General features: G+C 50.1%; 1 protein-coding gene across 1 annotated transcript; it reads left to right on the forward strand.

Moving 5' to 3' along the window:
* Nucleotides 1–2,424: 2,424 nt before the first annotated feature.
* LOC142007647 (olfactory receptor 52E2-like) lies at nucleotides 2,425–3,396 on the forward strand. The gene has a single exon (XM_074984335.1). The coding sequence runs from the start codon at nucleotides 2,425–2,427 to the stop codon at nucleotides 3,394–3,396; it is 972 nt and encodes a 323-aa protein (XP_074840436.1).
* Nucleotides 3,397–18,101: the final 14,705 nt, after the last annotated feature.

Here is an 18,101-nt window from a genome sequence, read left to right on the forward strand (position 1 = left end):
TTGCTAAATGGTTGCCATGGTCCATTAGTCAGACAGTATAAGAATTTGTGGCTCATTTCCGAAGAGAATTTCTTTAACTTCCACTTCAAGCTATTGGATTGTGTTACACCTCTACATGGTATGCTGATAAGCATATGATTAAATATTGGTTCCTCACGTTGGCACTCACAGACTGTGACCAAGTCAATCCTTGTTTAACTACATCTAGCTCTTTGAGTGTATAACCATGACAGGTTTACTGTTCTCTACTAATTCCTGTGCCTCTTCACTGAAGCCTCTTAAATGTATGAACGAACATACAACTTTAGTTGTGGGCACCAGAAAAAGACATGGCTTTCCAGAAGCAGTCGCATCAGAACCAAATAGAAAGGTAAAATAATCTCTCTACCTTTCTTTGAGAATCCTCTTGTTTTCATCCAAGAGTCACATTGGCTTTTTTGGCCACACAGTCACAATGGGAGCTCATGTTTACCTCAATAATCCTTCCCACCACCAAATCATTTCAGAGTCATTGCACTTCCCATGAGAATCCTCTGTCAGTTAAGAATTCCCTACATTCTTTATTCCTAGATGTGGATATCTACATAGCTGTGTTAGAACAGATCTTGTGTCCTTCAATCCAATGAACCAGCCAGTCCTGATTGCTCTGAATCAGTAAACTGTTCTCATCACTATCCCAAAATTTTGCATCATTTGTGAGATCTTTGGACATGAGAAGGGTAAAAAGCTCAATTGCTGACACCTGCCTCTACTTACTCTTGTCAATTAACACTGCAACTTGTGTCTGCCACAATGCTTATTGCAGAAAAATCTCTGTCCAAAATAAACAAGGGAAATAACAGAGGTACATGCCAGTAGTTCTAAATCCCAAGGCATTCGTGCTCATTCTGTTGAGCATGAAGTCAATGCCCTGCATGATCATGCCTGCCTCCATGCCTCAGTCTCAGTATAGGATTTGCATTGTGCATGAGATCCTTGGTCCATCTATTGCAACATCTCAAAAATTGGCTGCCTCAAGTGCTGTAAAAGAAGGTAGTATGTGAATGGGAGAGCTGGCTTCACTCTCAGAATGGAATCACCCCACTGATTGTGCCCTAAAATATGTTGGCATATATATTTTCCAAAAGATCTATTTAGTGTAACTACTGTAACTGGAGGGTGTCACTATCTATGCACATGTCCAAACCCTTCCTGATGCTCGCTTACCTCATGGCCTCAGTTACCTTTTGTGTCACTGGGTTCTTCAGTCAAACCAGTCTAACTAGTCAGTTGGTGAACAACCCATTCTTTTTCATCTGTTTTGAACTTGCCACATTTCAGTTTAATTGAATGTCCTCTTGATCTTCTGTTACGACAGTGGGAGAAAACATTCTTCATCTACTCTGTACCAGCCACTAGACTAGAGTTATCTCATGTTCCTTCAAATTCATCTTCTCTGTGAAATATCAATCAAAGGTGTGTTTTTTTTCTCAATCAGTTACAATAAGGAAGATTCCCTGGGGACCATTCTCATTTTTCTTTCCTGAATCCCTCTACTCCTGCTATATCCTGTGTGAAAAGGGTGCCCAGGACTACACAGAGGAGAGAAGAGGAGAGCCAAACATTAACCGACTGATCTCGTGGCATTAGATTTTGTTTATAACTCCTCATCCTGTTCATCCTGGATCCTAATATTTTGTTCAGTTTCTGCCCATGCTTGTACAGTAAGCAGGAATTCACAGAGCTGTACCATGATGCCAAGGTCCATGCCCTGGTTTGTATAATTAAATTAGAACCCTGTATGGCAAGTGAGGAGTTCAAGTTTTTCCTTCCAATGGGCAAACGCGCTGCAGTTTTTGGCATTGATGTCCACCTGCTATTGTGCTGCCCATTCTCCTGGCTTGGTTAGCTCCTTCTGAGGATTTCTACGAGCGTGACCACAACCTAAATAAGCTGGTGCTATATGTAAATGTGGACACCTTACTGCTCACACCCTTTCTGGATTCACAATAACTATATTTACTGTACAGGTTGAACCTCTCTAATCTGGCAGCCTCTGTACCTGACCAGTGCAGGACAAGAGAATTTGCCAGACCATGAAGGTCAAAAATGTCTAGTACATTACCAACACGTCTGTGTTTACTGAGCGCTTAGAATGCATTGAGGGGTAACTTACAATTAAATAACAGCACAAAACTTTGAGTGCCAGGAGTAGTGACTGGACACAAACTTTATAGGACCATGGGAAACTGGGCCTCCGCATAAGTGATCATCTGACTAACTAATATCATACCAGATTATGGATGTTAATGGATGAGAGAATTACAGATTAGAGATTTTAAACCTGCACTATTTGTTACGAATGTGTTACCCCTCTTTCTGTGCTTCTGTCCCTTCACAGGCCTCTTGAGTGTTTGTAAGCCCAGTCAATGCATCAACTGTCTCATGGCAGAATTCAACCTCACCTTCTCTGACCCTTCAACATTCATCCTGACAGGAATCCCTGGCCTGGAAACTGCTCATATTTGGATTTCCATCCCCATGTCTGTGTTCTATGTTATCACACTCTTGGGAAATTTCACAGTTCTGTTTGTCGTATGCAAAGAGCAGACCCTGCACAAGCCGATGTACCTGCTGCTCTGCATGCTGGCACTCACAGACATTGGCATATCTTCCTCTGTCGTACCAAAGGCACTGGGTATTTTTTGGTTTAATATGAAAGACATTTCAGTGGATGGCTGCCTCACCCAGATGTTCTTTTTTCATGTGGTTTCTCTTATGGACTCAGCTGTCCTTGTGTCAATGGCCTTTGATAGGTATGTTGCCATATGTAACCCTCTGAGATACACCACCATCCTCACCAATGCACGGATAATTAATTTAGGGCTAGTGTGTTTGATGAGGGCTGTTGTCTTCATTCTGCCTCTTCCCCTGCTTCTGAAAAGACTGCCTTTCTGCGCCAACCGCATTATCCCCAATACATACTGCGACCACATGACTGTAGCAAAGATGTCCTGTGGAGATATCACAGTGAACAAGATATATGGTTTGATGATGGCATTTATAGTCATGGGATTCGACCTGTCACTCATTGCCCTCTCTTACAGTCTCATCATCAGGGCGGTCCTCAGAATCTCTTCCAGGAAAGCCCACCAGAAAGCCCTCAACACCTGTACAGCCCACATCTGTGTGATACTGACGTCTTATCCTGTGGGACTCTTCTCTACTCTGACACACAGGTTTGGTCAGGATGTTGCTCCTTATGTTCACATCATCCTGGCTAACCTCCATTTACTTATCCCCCCAATGATGAACCCAATAATTTACGGGGTCAAAACGAAAGAGCTTCGTGAAAAAGTGGGCAAACGCATCTTCAGAACATGCTTGAGGATTGTCACTGCCTTTACACTTTCATGACAAGTGTGGTTTTTCAGACGTGGATTGTGTTACACTGAATGTGCAGATTACAAAAATATGATCAAGCTAATTGCAAACATGTTTTACACATAGCCACTATGAATTAAAAAAGAAACCTTCATGGCTAACAGATACTGTAATTGCAAAGCGCACTTTATTATGCAAGGTCAAAATCAACCTGGCACTTTCTGCTAATGAGAATTGGACAAGTGTACAGAAAAAAATAAGATATTTAAAGAAATTAAATGGATGTAAAACTTTAGTGTAGATTTCTGATAAAAAAAAAAAGAGTTCATGGGAGGTTAGGAAAATTATTATCCAGCAAAGGTCACTGTGATCAATGTGGTTTGTAGATGTTATAAATAGGATGGCCGTGTCTACACTTTGACAAAATTTTGAAGGGTCATGCAAATGGCCAAACAGGAGAATATTAATGAGGCACTGACATGAATATTCAGCACCTCATTAGCATGCTGCTGGCACGGCTCGTCTACACAGGGCCCTTTTCAAAAGGACCCCACAAGCATCAAAATCCCCTTATTCCTATCAGAAAGGGCGCCATGTAGATGATCTGTGCGCAATTGAAACACGGCATATTTGTTGTGCTGTGGCTGGCAGCATGCTAATGAGGCACTGAATATTAATTTCAGTTCCTCATTAGTATTCTCCGATTTGGCCATTAGCAGCCTTTTTGAAATTTGGGCCAAGTGTATACACGGCCTATGTGTCTACACTACAACACTCTTGCAAAAGAAGTTCTTCCAGGAGATCTTTTCCAAAACCCTTCTTTTAAAAAACCACACCCATACACAAAAAAGCAGATTGAAAGTGTGATCTGCTCTTTCAAAAGATAGCGTCCACACAGCCCTTGCTCTTCCAAAAGAATGGGACATGGATAGAAAAATCCAGTGTCGTGAGGACTGCACTTTCGGAAAAATGGGCCTCTGGAGCGTCTGGAAAAGTTTTTTTTTTTTTTAAAGAAGCTGCACTTCCTGATCCTTCTTCCGGAAGCGGAGCTGAACTCTTTCGATTTCAGATCAAAATAATGCATTTTGTGTGTTGACGCTCCATGGCTACGTCTACACGTGAAGCCTACATCGAAATAGTTTATTTCGATGTAGCAACATCAAAATAGGCTATTTCGATGAATAACGTCTACACGTCCTCCAGGGCTGGCAATGTCGATGTTCAACTTCGACGTTGCGCGGCACCACATCGAAATAGGCGCAGCGAGGGAACGTCTACACGCCAAAGTAGCACACATCAAAATAAGGGTGCGAGGCACAGCTGCAGACAGGGTCACAGGGCGGACTCAAGAGCAAGCCGCTCCCTTAAAGGGCCCCTCCCAGACACAGTTGCACTATACAACACAAGATACACAGAGCCTACAACTGGTTGCAGACCCTGTGCCTGCAGCATGGATCCCCAGCTGCCGCAGCAGCAGCCAGAAGCCCTGGGCTAAGGGCTGCTGCCCACGGTGACCATGGAGCCCCGCAGGGGCTGGAGAGAGAGTATCTCTCAACCCCTCAGCTGATGGCCGCCATGGAGGACCCGGCAATTTCGACGTTGCGGGACGGAGATCGTCTACACGATCCCTACTTCGACGTTGAACGTCGAAGTAGGGCGCTATTCCCATCCCCTCATGAGGTTAGCGACTTCGACGTCTCGCCGCCTAACGTCGAAGTTAACTTCGAAATAGCGCCCGACGTGTGTAGCCGCGACGGGCGCTATTTCGAAGTTAGTGCCGCTACTTCGAAGTAGCGTGCACTTGTAGACACAGCTCATGTGTTCTTTTGAAAGAAGGCCTGCTTTTCCAAAACAATTTGCCAGTATAGATGCAGCCTTAGGGAATACACTGTACTTTGGGGCAATCCTCTGCAGCCTTCTTGAGAAACATTTTTCCTGACACCCATTTCTCCCCAGCAGGTGAGCAACTAGCCACTGTGAAGCTGCTGTTAATTTTTCAATACCATTCAAGATGTTAGGAAAATACCTGGTATTATCTAAGCCTATGATTTATGTCTCTGACTGCTTACATTTAATAAAGTGCAGTTTGATGACAACATGCTTACTTGCATTTCATCCTTCATCATGTATTATTGTTGTTTTTACACTGGTTTATTCCTGACACTTCCGAGAGTGAAACAGTTAATTTGCCCTGGTAGGGGTTATTGAAAATCCTTTCTGGCAAGAGACTGTTGTGTTAAACAATAACACCTCCTTGGAGTCAAGTGACTTACTGCTTTGCAGAATCGATTTTGGAGTTGCTTTCAGCTAGAACTTTCAAAATGAACATAAATGATGTTTTTTAGAACATCACAAGTAGATGTTGAGAGGTCATGATGGAGGTTGTGAAACAGAGACTGACACCAACTCTCCAGGTGATTGAATCGCTTGCAGTACTAAATGTAGAGGGAAGAAAACCCAGGATATAAGACCTTGGATCAAAGGTCTATTATAAAGGTGACCAAAAAAAGATGAATATTTCCGAACTATGTTTTCCTAAGAAGTGCAGGTGGAGCTTAGAGGGGGGGTAGGCATCACTTCATTACCCTTCTCCAGAGTCTGACATAACCCAGTTCCCTCAAGCCACAGCTACACTGCAGCCGTATTTCAAAATAAGATATTTTGAAACAGCTAGTTTAAAATACGTGACTTTGAAATAACACAACCATACACAAAATGTGTTTCAAAAGAGCCCCCATCTATTTCAAAATACCAGTTCCAGTTCCATAGCCTATTCCAAAATGGCAATTTTGACATGGGAGGTATTTCTCTCAATTTGAGGGTTACCAATTTTGGAACACACCCGAGCCATTTCTACAGAGGCCACTTTCTTCGAAAGTGGCATGGTAATACATGGCCCGAAATATGCTAATGAAGCATATATGCAAATTCTCCGTGCCTCATTAGCATACGGTCACTTGATTTGGAGTCCGGAAGACCGCTCTTCCAGACTCCAAAATGCCATTTAGAAGTGGCCCCCAGAGGGGTCTTCGGGAAGGAAGTCCTTCTTCCAGAAGCCCCTTCTTCCCAAAAATTTTCACTTTATTAAAAAATTCGATGAAGAAACATTTAATAGACTAAGTTTACAACAGAATATGACTATTTTATAACCCAGAGTCATTATCTTCACATTTGCAATAAACAAACCAATTAAAAAAAAAGGTAAAATTTGAACAGATCAGTCCATACAAAACACAGTAAGAAAGAGAGATCCCAAAATCTTAGGTTTAGTTCACTTCACTCTCTCTCCTAAGCCGTGTCTACACATGCAAAAAACTTCGAAAAAAGAGGCTGTTTTTCAAAAGAGCGGGAGGAGCATCCACACATATAAACCCGCCTTTCGAAAGAAAATCGAAAGAACGGGGCTCAGACTCCGAAATCTGAACCCCGATCCCCTATCAGGAAGATCTTTCACTTTTGAAATAATAAATCGAAAGAGTACATGTGTAGATGCTCCACAGGCCACTGTTTCGAAATACAGGTCTGTCATGCCACCGATTGGCTGAAGCGCGGGGCCAATCCAGCCAGCAGCAAAGGGTCTCTACGGTCCTTGTGTTCGGCTGCTTTAAAGCCACATGCACACAGGAAACCCATGGCAGGAAGCTGAGAGGGTGCTAGGAGCAGCCTGTGCACAAGTTCCAGCCGCACGCTCCAGAGCCCACATGGCCAGCAGCCATCCCCCCGCCCACCCGACAAACCCCATGGCCTCACCTCCGAGCCCACAAAAGCCTCCCAGGGCTCCCAGGAGGAGAAAAAAAAAGGGCCCCCTCCTGGATGGAGTGGGAACTGAGGGACCTCCTCGGCCTCTGACAGGACAAGGAGGTCCTCCGCCACATGGGGCTCAAGCGGTGCAATGCTACAGCCTTCGGCCGCCTGGCAAAGGGCCTCTGCACCAGGGGCCACCCAGAGCATACCCCAGACCAGGTACGCTCCAAGGTGAAGGAGCTGTGGCAGGGATATACCTGGGCCAGGGACCAGGCCGAACGCTCCGGGGCAGGTCTAGCAACCTGCCCCTTCTACCGAGAGCTCTGCTCTCACCCCCCGTGGCCTTCCTGAAGGCTTAGGAGGTGGAGGAGCAGCCCGGATCGGGGACACAGGAGGGCGAGGGGACCACCGACTGGTCAAGCGAGCAGGGGGAGCTGACCATCCTCTTCCCCTCCTGCTCCTCCAGCCAGGCGACTGAGGGCCAGCCATCCCTGGAACTCGCTGAAGGACCCTCTGGTACGTACAGGGAGGGGCGCACATCTAGTCCAAGGATGGGGGAGACTCAATGGTGAGGCACCCACACACGGGACCGGTGGTCCTGGGCCGTACACACGCCAGCTCCCACATGGGATGCAGCACCCCGCGGTGGCACATCAGCGATGCCCAGCACCCACCCTCAGTGGACAGCACCGTAAGCCGCGTGGGGTGGTGGCTGGTAAGTGCTGGACGGTGCCTGGAGCCTGCATACCACAGGCTGGGAACGGTCACCTGTGGAAGAAACCCCTGGAATCACACCCAGGCTGGGAGGCCTGGTCCCCAGCAGGGGGCTGGGGGGGCAGGCCAGTGCTTCCTGGGGGGTCAGTGTCCCTTGTGGGTGTGCTCGGGCAGGTACACCACAGCTGGCTCCCCTCCATCCAGGGCACACTACTGACATGCTCTCCTTCTCTCCACACAGCCACATCATCCGGGGGCCGGGAGAGCCCCGCACCATCCCTCGTGCTGGAGAGCCCACCTGCTGCAGCCGTCCAGACACCACCCCAGGCAGGGCACTGTCGGGGCCATGGCAGAAGAGCCCCCTGGAGGGCTGAGGAAGACACAGCCACTCAGCATCAGGCTGAGGTGGCTGAGGAGCACCTCCAGCTCGCCTGGGTGGATATGCAGTGGCAGAGGGCAGCCTGGGGCCAGCTGCTGGACGCGCTCCAGGGCATTGGCCAGGCTGTGCAGGAGCACACAGCCACTGTGGCCCACCTGCTGGCCCTGCCCCCGTAACCTCCCACTGGGCCTACCCCCTCCGCCCGCACCAGGCCCACCCTCCGGCAATATTTGCTGGTGCTACCGGCACCTTCCCCCCCGGCTCCCGTCCAGGGACCCCACATCTGGGGGAGCGGGGGCTCCAGGGGCCGACAGGGCTCGTGGCCCACAACCCCTGCCCCGGAATGAGTGCCTCACCCCCCCGCAAGTTAGATGCCCACTCCCGCCTCCAAGTTAGGTTCCCTCTGTATATATTCCAGGATCCAGTTTTACATAAACATTTCTTTATTGTTCACCACCCCATGTTGTGCACCTTGGTGGGTGGTGGGTGGTGGATGTGCAGGTGTGGTGCTGGTGGGGGTGGGGATGGTGGGTGATGGATGTGCGTGGGATGTGGGCATGCATGCGGGTCAGAGGTGGCCATCGGTAAAGGCCTGCCTGAGGGCCTCCAGAAGCAGTGGCCGTCCCGGTGGGCCTGGAGGATGGGAGCAGCGCTTGGCTGCTCATACACAGCGCCAGCCAGAAGGCCCACCCCCCAGGGACATAGGCATCCCCCTTTCCCTCCACTATGTTGTGGAGGACGCAACAGGTGCCCACCACCTGGGGCATGTTGCAGACCCCAACCTCCAGGCATGTGAGGAGGCACCTCCAGCGCCCCTTTAGGTGCCCAAAGGCCCTCTCCACCATGTTGTGGGCATGGTTGAGGCACTCATTGAACGCCTCCCGGGTGGGGTCAAGGTGTCTCGTGTAGGGCCTCATGAGCCACTGTTGCAGGGGTACAACACATCTGCCACCATGCAGAGCGTCATGGTGACATCCTCTGCCACAGGGATCTCCCGCTGAGGGACGAAAGTGCCAGCCCCCATGTGGCAGCAGAGGCCGGAGTTCTGGAAGACCAGGGCATCATGGGTGCGGCTGGCCCAGCCCACATAGAGGTCGGTGAAGTTGCCCCTCGCATTCTCCAGTGCCTGGAGCACCACCGAATGGTAGCCCTTCCGGTTGATGTACTGGCTGGCTCTGTGTGGCGGGGTGCGGACGGGGACGTGAGTGCCATCCAAAGCACCCATGTAGTTCGGGAAGCCCAGTTCCAGGAAGCGGGCAACGGTGTTGTCCACATGCCCCAGGAGGACAACCCTATGGTGCAGTATCACGTTGATGGCCCGGACGACCTGCAGAGATGGAAGGAGGACACGTGCTCTAGTGTGGGTGTGACAGCTACCACCCCCCATTTTGGGCCCATTCTGCCCCCCTCCCATCCGGCCCCTGGCCCATGCATCCCCCGCCCCTCTCCCATCCGGCCCCTTGCAGGGGAGGGTTCCATTTGCCCCAGCCCCCACGCCACCCAACCAGCTCCACCTTACCTCCATAAGTACAGCCCCCACAGTGGCCTTGCCCACCCCGAACTGCTGTCCCATGGAGCAATAGGAGTCCGGGGTGGCCAGCTTCCAGATGGCGATCGTGACCCATTTCTCCAGGGTGAGGGCTGGCCGCATGCAGGTGTCGTGGTGCCGGAGTGCGGGGTCGAGCCAGTGGCAGATCTCATTGAAGGTCTGCCTCAATATGAGGAAGTTCCACAGCCAGCTTTCCTTGCCCCACTCCCGTAGCACCACATGCTCCCACCAGTTGGTGCTGCTGGGATGGGTCCAGAGTTCTCGGGGCACCTGGGGGGGGGTGCCTGGCGGTTCCTGGGGGGGGAGAGCCCTGTGGCTTCGGGGGGACCTTGCAGCCACCCAATGAACTCGGGTGAAGCTGAGGAAAGGGTACACATCACTGCCAGTAGAGTGTCCATGATGAGGGCATTCTCCTGCTGGAGCTGTTGCTGGGGCTCCATGGTGGGCACGAGTGGGCTCTGCTGGGCTGGGACGGGCTGGGCAGCACTCGGCTCGTGTAGAGGGGAGGGCGGAGGGAGGGGCCCTTTAAAGGAGGTGGCTGGCTGCGGCCCCAGAAGGGCTTGTTGGCCATGGGACCCTGTCCGCGGCGTTTCCTGCCTCCCTCCTTTCGAAAGAGGGCTTGGAGCCGTGTGGACGCTCTCTTTCAAAAGACCTCAATGGCATTTCGAAAGAGGAGGTCGGAACACCAATCTGGAAAATGGAGGTGGGTGCTTTCTTTGGATGGCTGCTTTTTCAAAAGATGAACTTCAATTTTTGCCCTTTGGAAAGGGCGCTTACGTGTAGACACAGCTTTAGAGTCCTTGATCACCACATCCATTTTCTTGTAGGAATCCTCAGTTGGAATCCATGTAGATTTTTCTCCACTGTGGACCATTGCTGGAAGGCCAGCGAACAGATTAACCAGTCACTCATTTAAGTGACAATTACGCCGATTTAAATCAAACCTTGTAACAAGAAAATGGAAAAACTGAGAATAACAAAATACAAATGACTTTTTCCCCATGGTACATTTAAAGAAAAGTTGGTCATTCAGATGAGCAGGCAAAGGTACCTAGAACTGTTTGACTAAAGTCAAAACAACAATAAAAACATGTGATTAAAACAGAAGTTATTTTTCCCTCCCAGTTTCACTTACAAAAAGTAAGACTGTTTGGGTTCCCTATTAGAAGGTGAACAACATCACGAACCTGATGTAAATTACCTATAAGGGAGGGACATCAGCCTGCTGCCTGGTCCTTGCTCACCTTCTCCCAGCAAACACAGGGCACATGGCACTCAAAAAAGCAGCTACCCGGGCTGCTTGCCCTCCTTGGGGCTGGCATGGCAGTTTGAGAGCTCCCGCCACAGTGCAGAGGAGGAGAGGCGAAGAAGTAAAGAGCAGCAAAAACTGCCCTGCACCCGTCGAACAGCTACCAACACTTGCCCTTTCTGTGATCAGCCCTGTTGCTCCAGAATCGAGCTGGTCAGTCATCAGCAGACTCACAAACAGGAGGGCGAGATGAAGATGCCCTGCTCGCTGTGGGGGAGGGATAACTCAGTGGTTTGAGCATTGGCCTGCTAAACCCAGGGGTGGGGGCTCCATCCTTGAAGAGGTCATTTAGGGATTAGGGCAAATAGATGTCAGGGATGGTGCTTGATCCTGCCAAGAGGGCAAGGGAGTAGACTACATGATCTCCCAAAGTCCCTTCCAGTTCTAGCTGATGTGTATCTCCAATTATTAAAACCCACGGCTGACTGCCCTCATGGAGCCTGACTCCAGCATCAGCGACAAAACCCTGGGAGCAGGTCCCAAACTGCCCCACCCAAATCAGCAATGATCCTGCAAACCTACTCCTACTCCCTCCTGGGGCTCTCGTAATGAAATAGCCCCTGTGAGTTACATGGGTTACAGCAGTCACAGAGTACTCATGCAAACACTTTGCAACCTCAAGTGGTACCACAACATCCCGATACAGTGATGATACTGAAACATTCGACAAGGGTAGGAGGAACGCACTGTGCTCTCCCAACGGACAAGGGCAGGATGACACTACTCAAAGGACATGTTCTGACTGAATCTGCACGTAGAAGGTGATGTCAGCAGACAGAACTAACTTGCCTGTATCACAGTGTAAAAATGCATCTCTGAGTGAGTTCCATTTTCCAACCAAAGAGAGAATGGAAGGTCTTGTCCTTTACTGAACTATGACTGTTTTCAAGGCCATATATGTCTTAGAATCCTTGTTAAGTCTGTTGGCTGGTATTATCATGCTTTTATGACAATAAACCAGATCAGGTGCCTTCAGCTTGTGCTCATAGGGGCTACATCTACACTGCAGAGATCTTTCAAAAGAAACCTTCAGGAAGATCTCTTCTAAAATAACTTCTTTTGAAAGAGAGCATCCACATAGCCCCTGCGCTTTCAAAAGAATGGGCCAGGGATCGAAAAATCTGGTGCCATGAGGACTGCTCTTTCGAAAGAAGGACCCTGGGGAACATCTCCATGTTTTCTTTCAAAAGAAGCTTCCAGAAGAAGTCGTTCTTCCTGAAATGGGAAAGGAAGAGTGATTTCAGAAGGAGCACTGCATTCCTTCAATTTATTTTGGAAAGAACACCTTTTGTGCACAGAAGCTCTGCAGGATCTTTCAAAAGAACCCCCTTCTTTCAAAAGTTGTATGAACGAACTTGCTAGTGTAGAAGCAGCCTAGGTGTTTCCACCAAGGTCTGTTGTGCCAGTTGTCTGTGTGGGGCTCTGCAGCTCACCAAGGAAATACACACATGTAGCCAAACATTTGTCATCATCTGACCACTCTGACCGTCTGTGGGCTACGATCACAGATCTGCTGGTGATAGAGACACCTGTACAGAGGGCAGATCAGGTACAGATTGAGGTTCTTCCCCAAAACAGCCCAATCCCAATGCTTCAGTGTGGGGAGCTGTGACCTCAGACTGTGAGAGGGGACTGGTTTCACTACCCCATCCAGCCACTGTGTTGCAGACCTACCCTCAAAAGGACCACTTCTTACACAAAGTGAGGGGACTGGCTGACCACAGTGCAGTGCAAACAACAATGTTGGGCTATAGGGAAAGATTGCTGGGGGAGAATGGATTTCCTCTACTACAAATAGGGTGCCAAAAGGAAGTGGAAGTTTGGGGTCCTAGGAGGGAGCTGGTGGTTTATCAGAAGTAATGACACAGGCTAGTGTACTTAACCCATTATATCCCAAGCCCGCTATACTACCTGATTGGAAGAAAACAAGGAAGTTTTCAGATGATGTAAATTTGGAGGATAACAAATAATGAAGAGGAGAGGTCGCTGATTCAGAGAAATCTGGATTGGTTGGCAAACTGGGTTAAATCAGGCAACTTGTATTCTCATACAGCTGTGTCAATATCTACATCTAGGAAAAAGGTTGGAGGTAAAGCTTGCCTGATAGAGGATGAGCTCTGAATGCTCAATGACTTTGCAAAAGATTTGCATATTGTGGCACCTCGTTTGCATTTTTTAATTTCAAAAGAGCTTCTTTTGAAAGAAGAAAGCCAGTGTAGACTCTGCTCTTTCGAAAGTAAACCCATCTTCGAAAGAATCCTTCTTCCCTTTGTTTAACGGGAAGGATTCTTTCGAAGATGAGGTTTACTTTCGAAAAAGCAGTGCCTACACTGGCTTTCTTCTTTTGACAGAAGCTCTTTTGAAATTAGAATATGCAAATGAGGGACTAAATATGCAAATTTATACCTCATTTGCCTTTTCGATTTACCTCATTTTACATACTTCTTTCAAAAGAGGAATGCAAGTGTAAACGCACCCGATCAGAATATACTGGAGCCTTCTGAAGCAAGTTATTATTCTACTCTGGCTATTTTACAGCCCCTGTTTAGCTTCACGATTCCATTTTTTTTCCAAATCATTGAACTTCCTGAAAATAACTACTGACCTGATGCACTGCCATCATGTTATCTTTACGGAGCTCTTTTGTGCCTAGATGTAGAGCTCTACACTGCTCTCTTAACATAAACATTATCTACTTCTACCCAGATCTTCAACCAATCCAGCTTTTTCTGAATGAGTGACCTCACCTCTTCATTATTTATGACCCTCCAAGGTTTTTGTTGATCTTAAAAACATCATCCATAGTCCAAAATGAGAAGGGTTGGCAGCTTAGATGCTGATACATGTCTCACACCATACTTGTTGGCCACCTGCTGTCACTTAAGGTCTGAGAGGCTATGTCTACACAGTAGCTTTACTTCAGAATAAGCTATTCCAGAAGAGATACTCTGGAATAGTTTATTTAAAAATTGTACATCAGCACAGCTCTTTTTAAATAGACCATCCACATTGATTTGATTCTGAATCCCATTTAAGGACACTCAGTAGTTATTTTGTCTGGATCCTCCCCTCCCGGGTCAGTGGGTAGCCATCCCGCCCCACTGCCACGAGTACCAAACTGCCCCCAAGTCATTTGTAAGGGGGTTTTCCCACCATGCCTCAGGTTGTTGCGAGGCAACAGTTCAAAGCCTGTCCTTGCTTCAGGAAGGTGCTGGGGAAAATTAGCTCTCGTCAGGGCCGAGCCCAAGCTCAGGGTGGGGCTGCAAACAGCCCAAAAAGGAGCCTACAAACTGGTGCAAGGCAGGGCAGGCTGAGGCCCTGGTGCAGGGTGGGGCAACAAGCAGTCTTTAGGTGGTCTTTAGGGCGGCACACATCCAAAAGAGCCCAAACCCTGGAGAAAGTCAGGGCAGAGCAGGCCCTAACTCAGGGTGGGGTGGCAAACCAACAGTTCACGAGAGGCCCAGGCCCTAGCTCAGGGCAGAGCAACCAACCCAGTTCCCACATTTCACCCAGTTCCACAATGGACGCCGACACTTTGCCTGTGCTGGCGGAGAGGGGGGAGACGGTCACTGGACAAGTGGGTGGCAGCGGGGACACGGGCCCCCCCACTCCACTGAATCATGGCACAGGGACCCTGGTTGCAGCAGCATGGCCTCCTGCACAGGTTGATCCAGACCACAACATGATGATTCAAGGTCCTTTGACATTCCTGTTACCCACTAGGCCACTCCCGGTCTCCCCTACACTGGCACATAACGTAAAATCTGTCCAATGTCTTGGGGCTCACTGGGTTTCAGGTCCCCCTGGGGTTTGGGTGGCCAGAGTCCAGGCCTACACTGCCTATTGATTCTGCCACCTCTGGCTGGCTCGTGGTGCAGGCTGAGGCGTGTGCTCCAGTCGCTCCTCCGGGTCTGGCTGGTCTTCTGTGCCAGGCCAGTTCCACTGGGGTCTGTAGGGTATCAGGACCAGCAGGGGCCTAGGCAACCTTACCCAGTCCTCGGACTTACTTAGCTGGTCCTTTGAGCCTGGACCCATCACCACCTCTGCCCCTACCCAGACCCCCATTGTCGCCCTCCTTAGCTCTGCCCCTCCCTGTGTCCCTCCCCCTCTACCTGCACCTGCTTCCACTCCCCCTCTCTCTATCTCTGCCCCCCTTCTCTGACCACACCCTTCATGACCAGTACCACCCCCAAGGTCCTAGCATTTCCGCTATCTGCGGATGACTCCCAGGAGGCAGTTTTCATTTCTCTGGTCCTCAGCACGACAGGGGCTGACATGTTCCCATGCTGCTCCATCCTGTTCTGGGGTCAGGCCATGAGACCCTCTCTGGGTCCTCACTGGAGGTGAGCAATGAGCGTGTCACCTCATCCCCCCCTCTGCTGCCTGGTGAGCTGAGCTGGTTCCTCAAAGACAATCAGGGAACGAAAGACAAGGCACAGCTCTCCCTGTGGCACTGGGGGCACCTGGACAGTGCTTTACAGGCCACCAAGTCCTTGTTGCAGGAGGGGACAGGTACCGAGAGAGGGTGTGGTGGCTTACCAGCTGACCCACAGGTTCCATGAGGCCCTCCTAACTTTTAAGGCTGAGGGAGGGCAGTTACAGATCCACCAGCCTCCACCACCCATCCTGCCTATGAGGATCCACCCCAGCCCTCGTCAGGAACCCCATAGCTATTGCCACCCTTAGGCTGCTCAGTGGGTCTCTGCAGAGGACCCACACAACCCCAGATGTTGAAGCCAACTTATGGCTGGAGTCAGGGGACAGGGTGTTCCTCAGCCACCTTGGTGCCTGCTCTACTGGGGTGGCTACCCTGTTCTCCCCCATCCTCGGGCCCTAGCTGCTGGGGTTCACCAATGTGACCCTGGGCTGCCTGCTGCACCTCTGGGCCTGCATAAATGGAGTGATAACGAATCTTATCGACGTCTATGCCCCCAGTGTGGGCCTGGAGCAAGTGGTTTTCTTCCAGCAGGCCAAATTCTTCCTCACCAACTTGGATCCTCCCAAGTGCCTGGCCCTGGGCAGGGCCTTTAACACCACCCTTGTGGACCAGGATCACGCAGGATTGGTTGAATAGCCAGATGGCCACAGGCATCCTCAGGGAGATTGTGGAGCATCACTCCCTGGTGGATGTCTGGCACAACCACTACCCTAACGACACTGTGACCTTCACCTTTGTCTGGGTGGTGGACGATCAGTCGAACCGCTCCTAGTGGACTGAATTTATATTTCCCATTTCCATCTGGCACGGGCCCACTTCTCCTGCATTTGTCCAGCCCCATTTTCCAACGGCCACTTGGTGGTCGTGACTGCCTCTTTCAGTGCGGCAAGGCAGTGGTTGGCCAGCTGGCATTTTAATAACAGCTTTCTGGGGGACATGGGTTTCATGGCTGCCTTCCAGGAGTTGTGGCTGACCTGGTGTGTGCAGCAGCCTGCCTTTCCCTTGGCGCGGCATTGGTGGGATCTGGGAAGGTACACATCAGGCTCTTCTGCTGCGATTACACTTAGGGAGCCAGCTGTCAGAGGGATGCAGTGATAGGGCAGCTGGACCATGAGGTCTTAGAGCTGGAGAGGCATCTGGCCACCAGCTCTGAGGATTCACCCCTCTGTGAGGTGTACCAGGAGAAACAGGAGGAGCTCTGGGCCCTGGAAGACTAATGAGTCTGGGGCACCTTTTTTCAATCCTGCATCCATCTCCTTCGGGAGATGGATCATGGCTCTTGCTTCTTCTATGCCCTGGAGAAAGAGAGAGGAGCCAAAAAGCATGTCACCTGCCTCCTGGCAGAAGACAGGTCCCCTCTGATGGATCCAGAGATGCGTGAGAGGGCCAGGGACTTCTTTGCCAGCCTTTTCTCTCTAGATCCAATGGACACTGGCACCTGCAGGGTGCTCTGGAACAAGCTCCCTCAGCTCAGCACAGATGACTGGGACAGACTGAAGCTACCTTTCACTCTGGACAAGTTCTCAGAAGCCCTCTGTTTCATGTCCAACTATAAGACCCTGGGCACAGATGAGCTCAGCATGCAGTTCTACTGTGAGTTCTGGGACTTCCTCAGCCTGGACCTTGCCAGCATCTGGGCCAAGTCCTTGCAAAGTGGGATCCTCACTTTGTCTTGCAGGCAGGACGTGCCCACCTTGCTGCCAATAAAGGGGGACCCCCGGGACCTTCGGAGATGGCATCCTCTCTTGCTTCTCAGCACGGACTACCAAATCATCACCAAAGCCATCTCCCTCTGGCTGTTGTCCCTGCTGGCAGATATGCTCTATCCTGAACACACTTACACTGTCCCTGCCTGCTCCATCTTTGATAACTTGTATCTGATCCAGGATCTCTTGGAGCTTGGGTGTAGGAATGATTTGTCCTTCACCCTCCAGTCCCTGGAGCAGGAGAAGACATTTGACAGGATGGACCATGGGTACCTCCTGGGAACTCTGCAGGTCTTTGGCTGTGGGCTCACTTTTGTGGGGTTTCTTCGGGTGCTGAATGCCTCTGTGGACTGTCTGGTCAGGTTCAACTGGACCCTTACTGAGCCGGTCAGCTTAGGGGGAGGAGTACATCAAGGCTGCTCTCTGATGAGACAGCTATATGCTCTGGGGATCAAGCCCTTTCTCTGCCTCCTCCACTGGAGAGTTATGTAGTTGGCACTTTGTGAACCAGAACCGTGTCTGGTTCTGTTGGTGTATGCTAACAACATAGTACTCATGGTCCAGGACCTGGGGGACCTGGGATGGGCAGAGGCCCCTCAAGCTGTGTACTGTACAGCCTGCTGTGCCTGGGTCAACTGAGTCAAGAGCTCTGGCCTGATGTCAGGGTGGGTGGCAGACGAGCTCCCTCCCAGCCATGGTTCAGTCTATTTGGTGGAGTGTAGGTCCCCTGCTCTATCTAGATGCCTATCTCTCTTTCACACATCACTCCCTGCTGGAGCACTGGAAGGGTTTAGAGGCCAGGGTGGGTGAGCAGCTATGGAGATGGACGGAACTGCTGTGGTGCCTTTTCCTTCAGTGGAGGACATGGTGCTGAACCAGCTAGTCCTGTCCATGCTCTG

This window comes from Carettochelys insculpta, chromosome 1 (assembly GCF_033958435.1).
Source record: "Carettochelys insculpta isolate YL-2023 chromosome 1, ASM3395843v1, whole genome shotgun sequence".
NCBI classification, from domain to species: Eukaryota; Metazoa; Chordata; order Testudines; family Carettochelyidae; genus Carettochelys; species Carettochelys insculpta.

Bases quoted from the DNA above. Each gene is read 5' to 3' on its own strand.
- LOC142007647 (XM_074984335.1), top strand. From the start codon at position 2,425: ATGGCAGAATTCAACCTCACCTTCTCTGACCCTTCAACATTCATCCTG.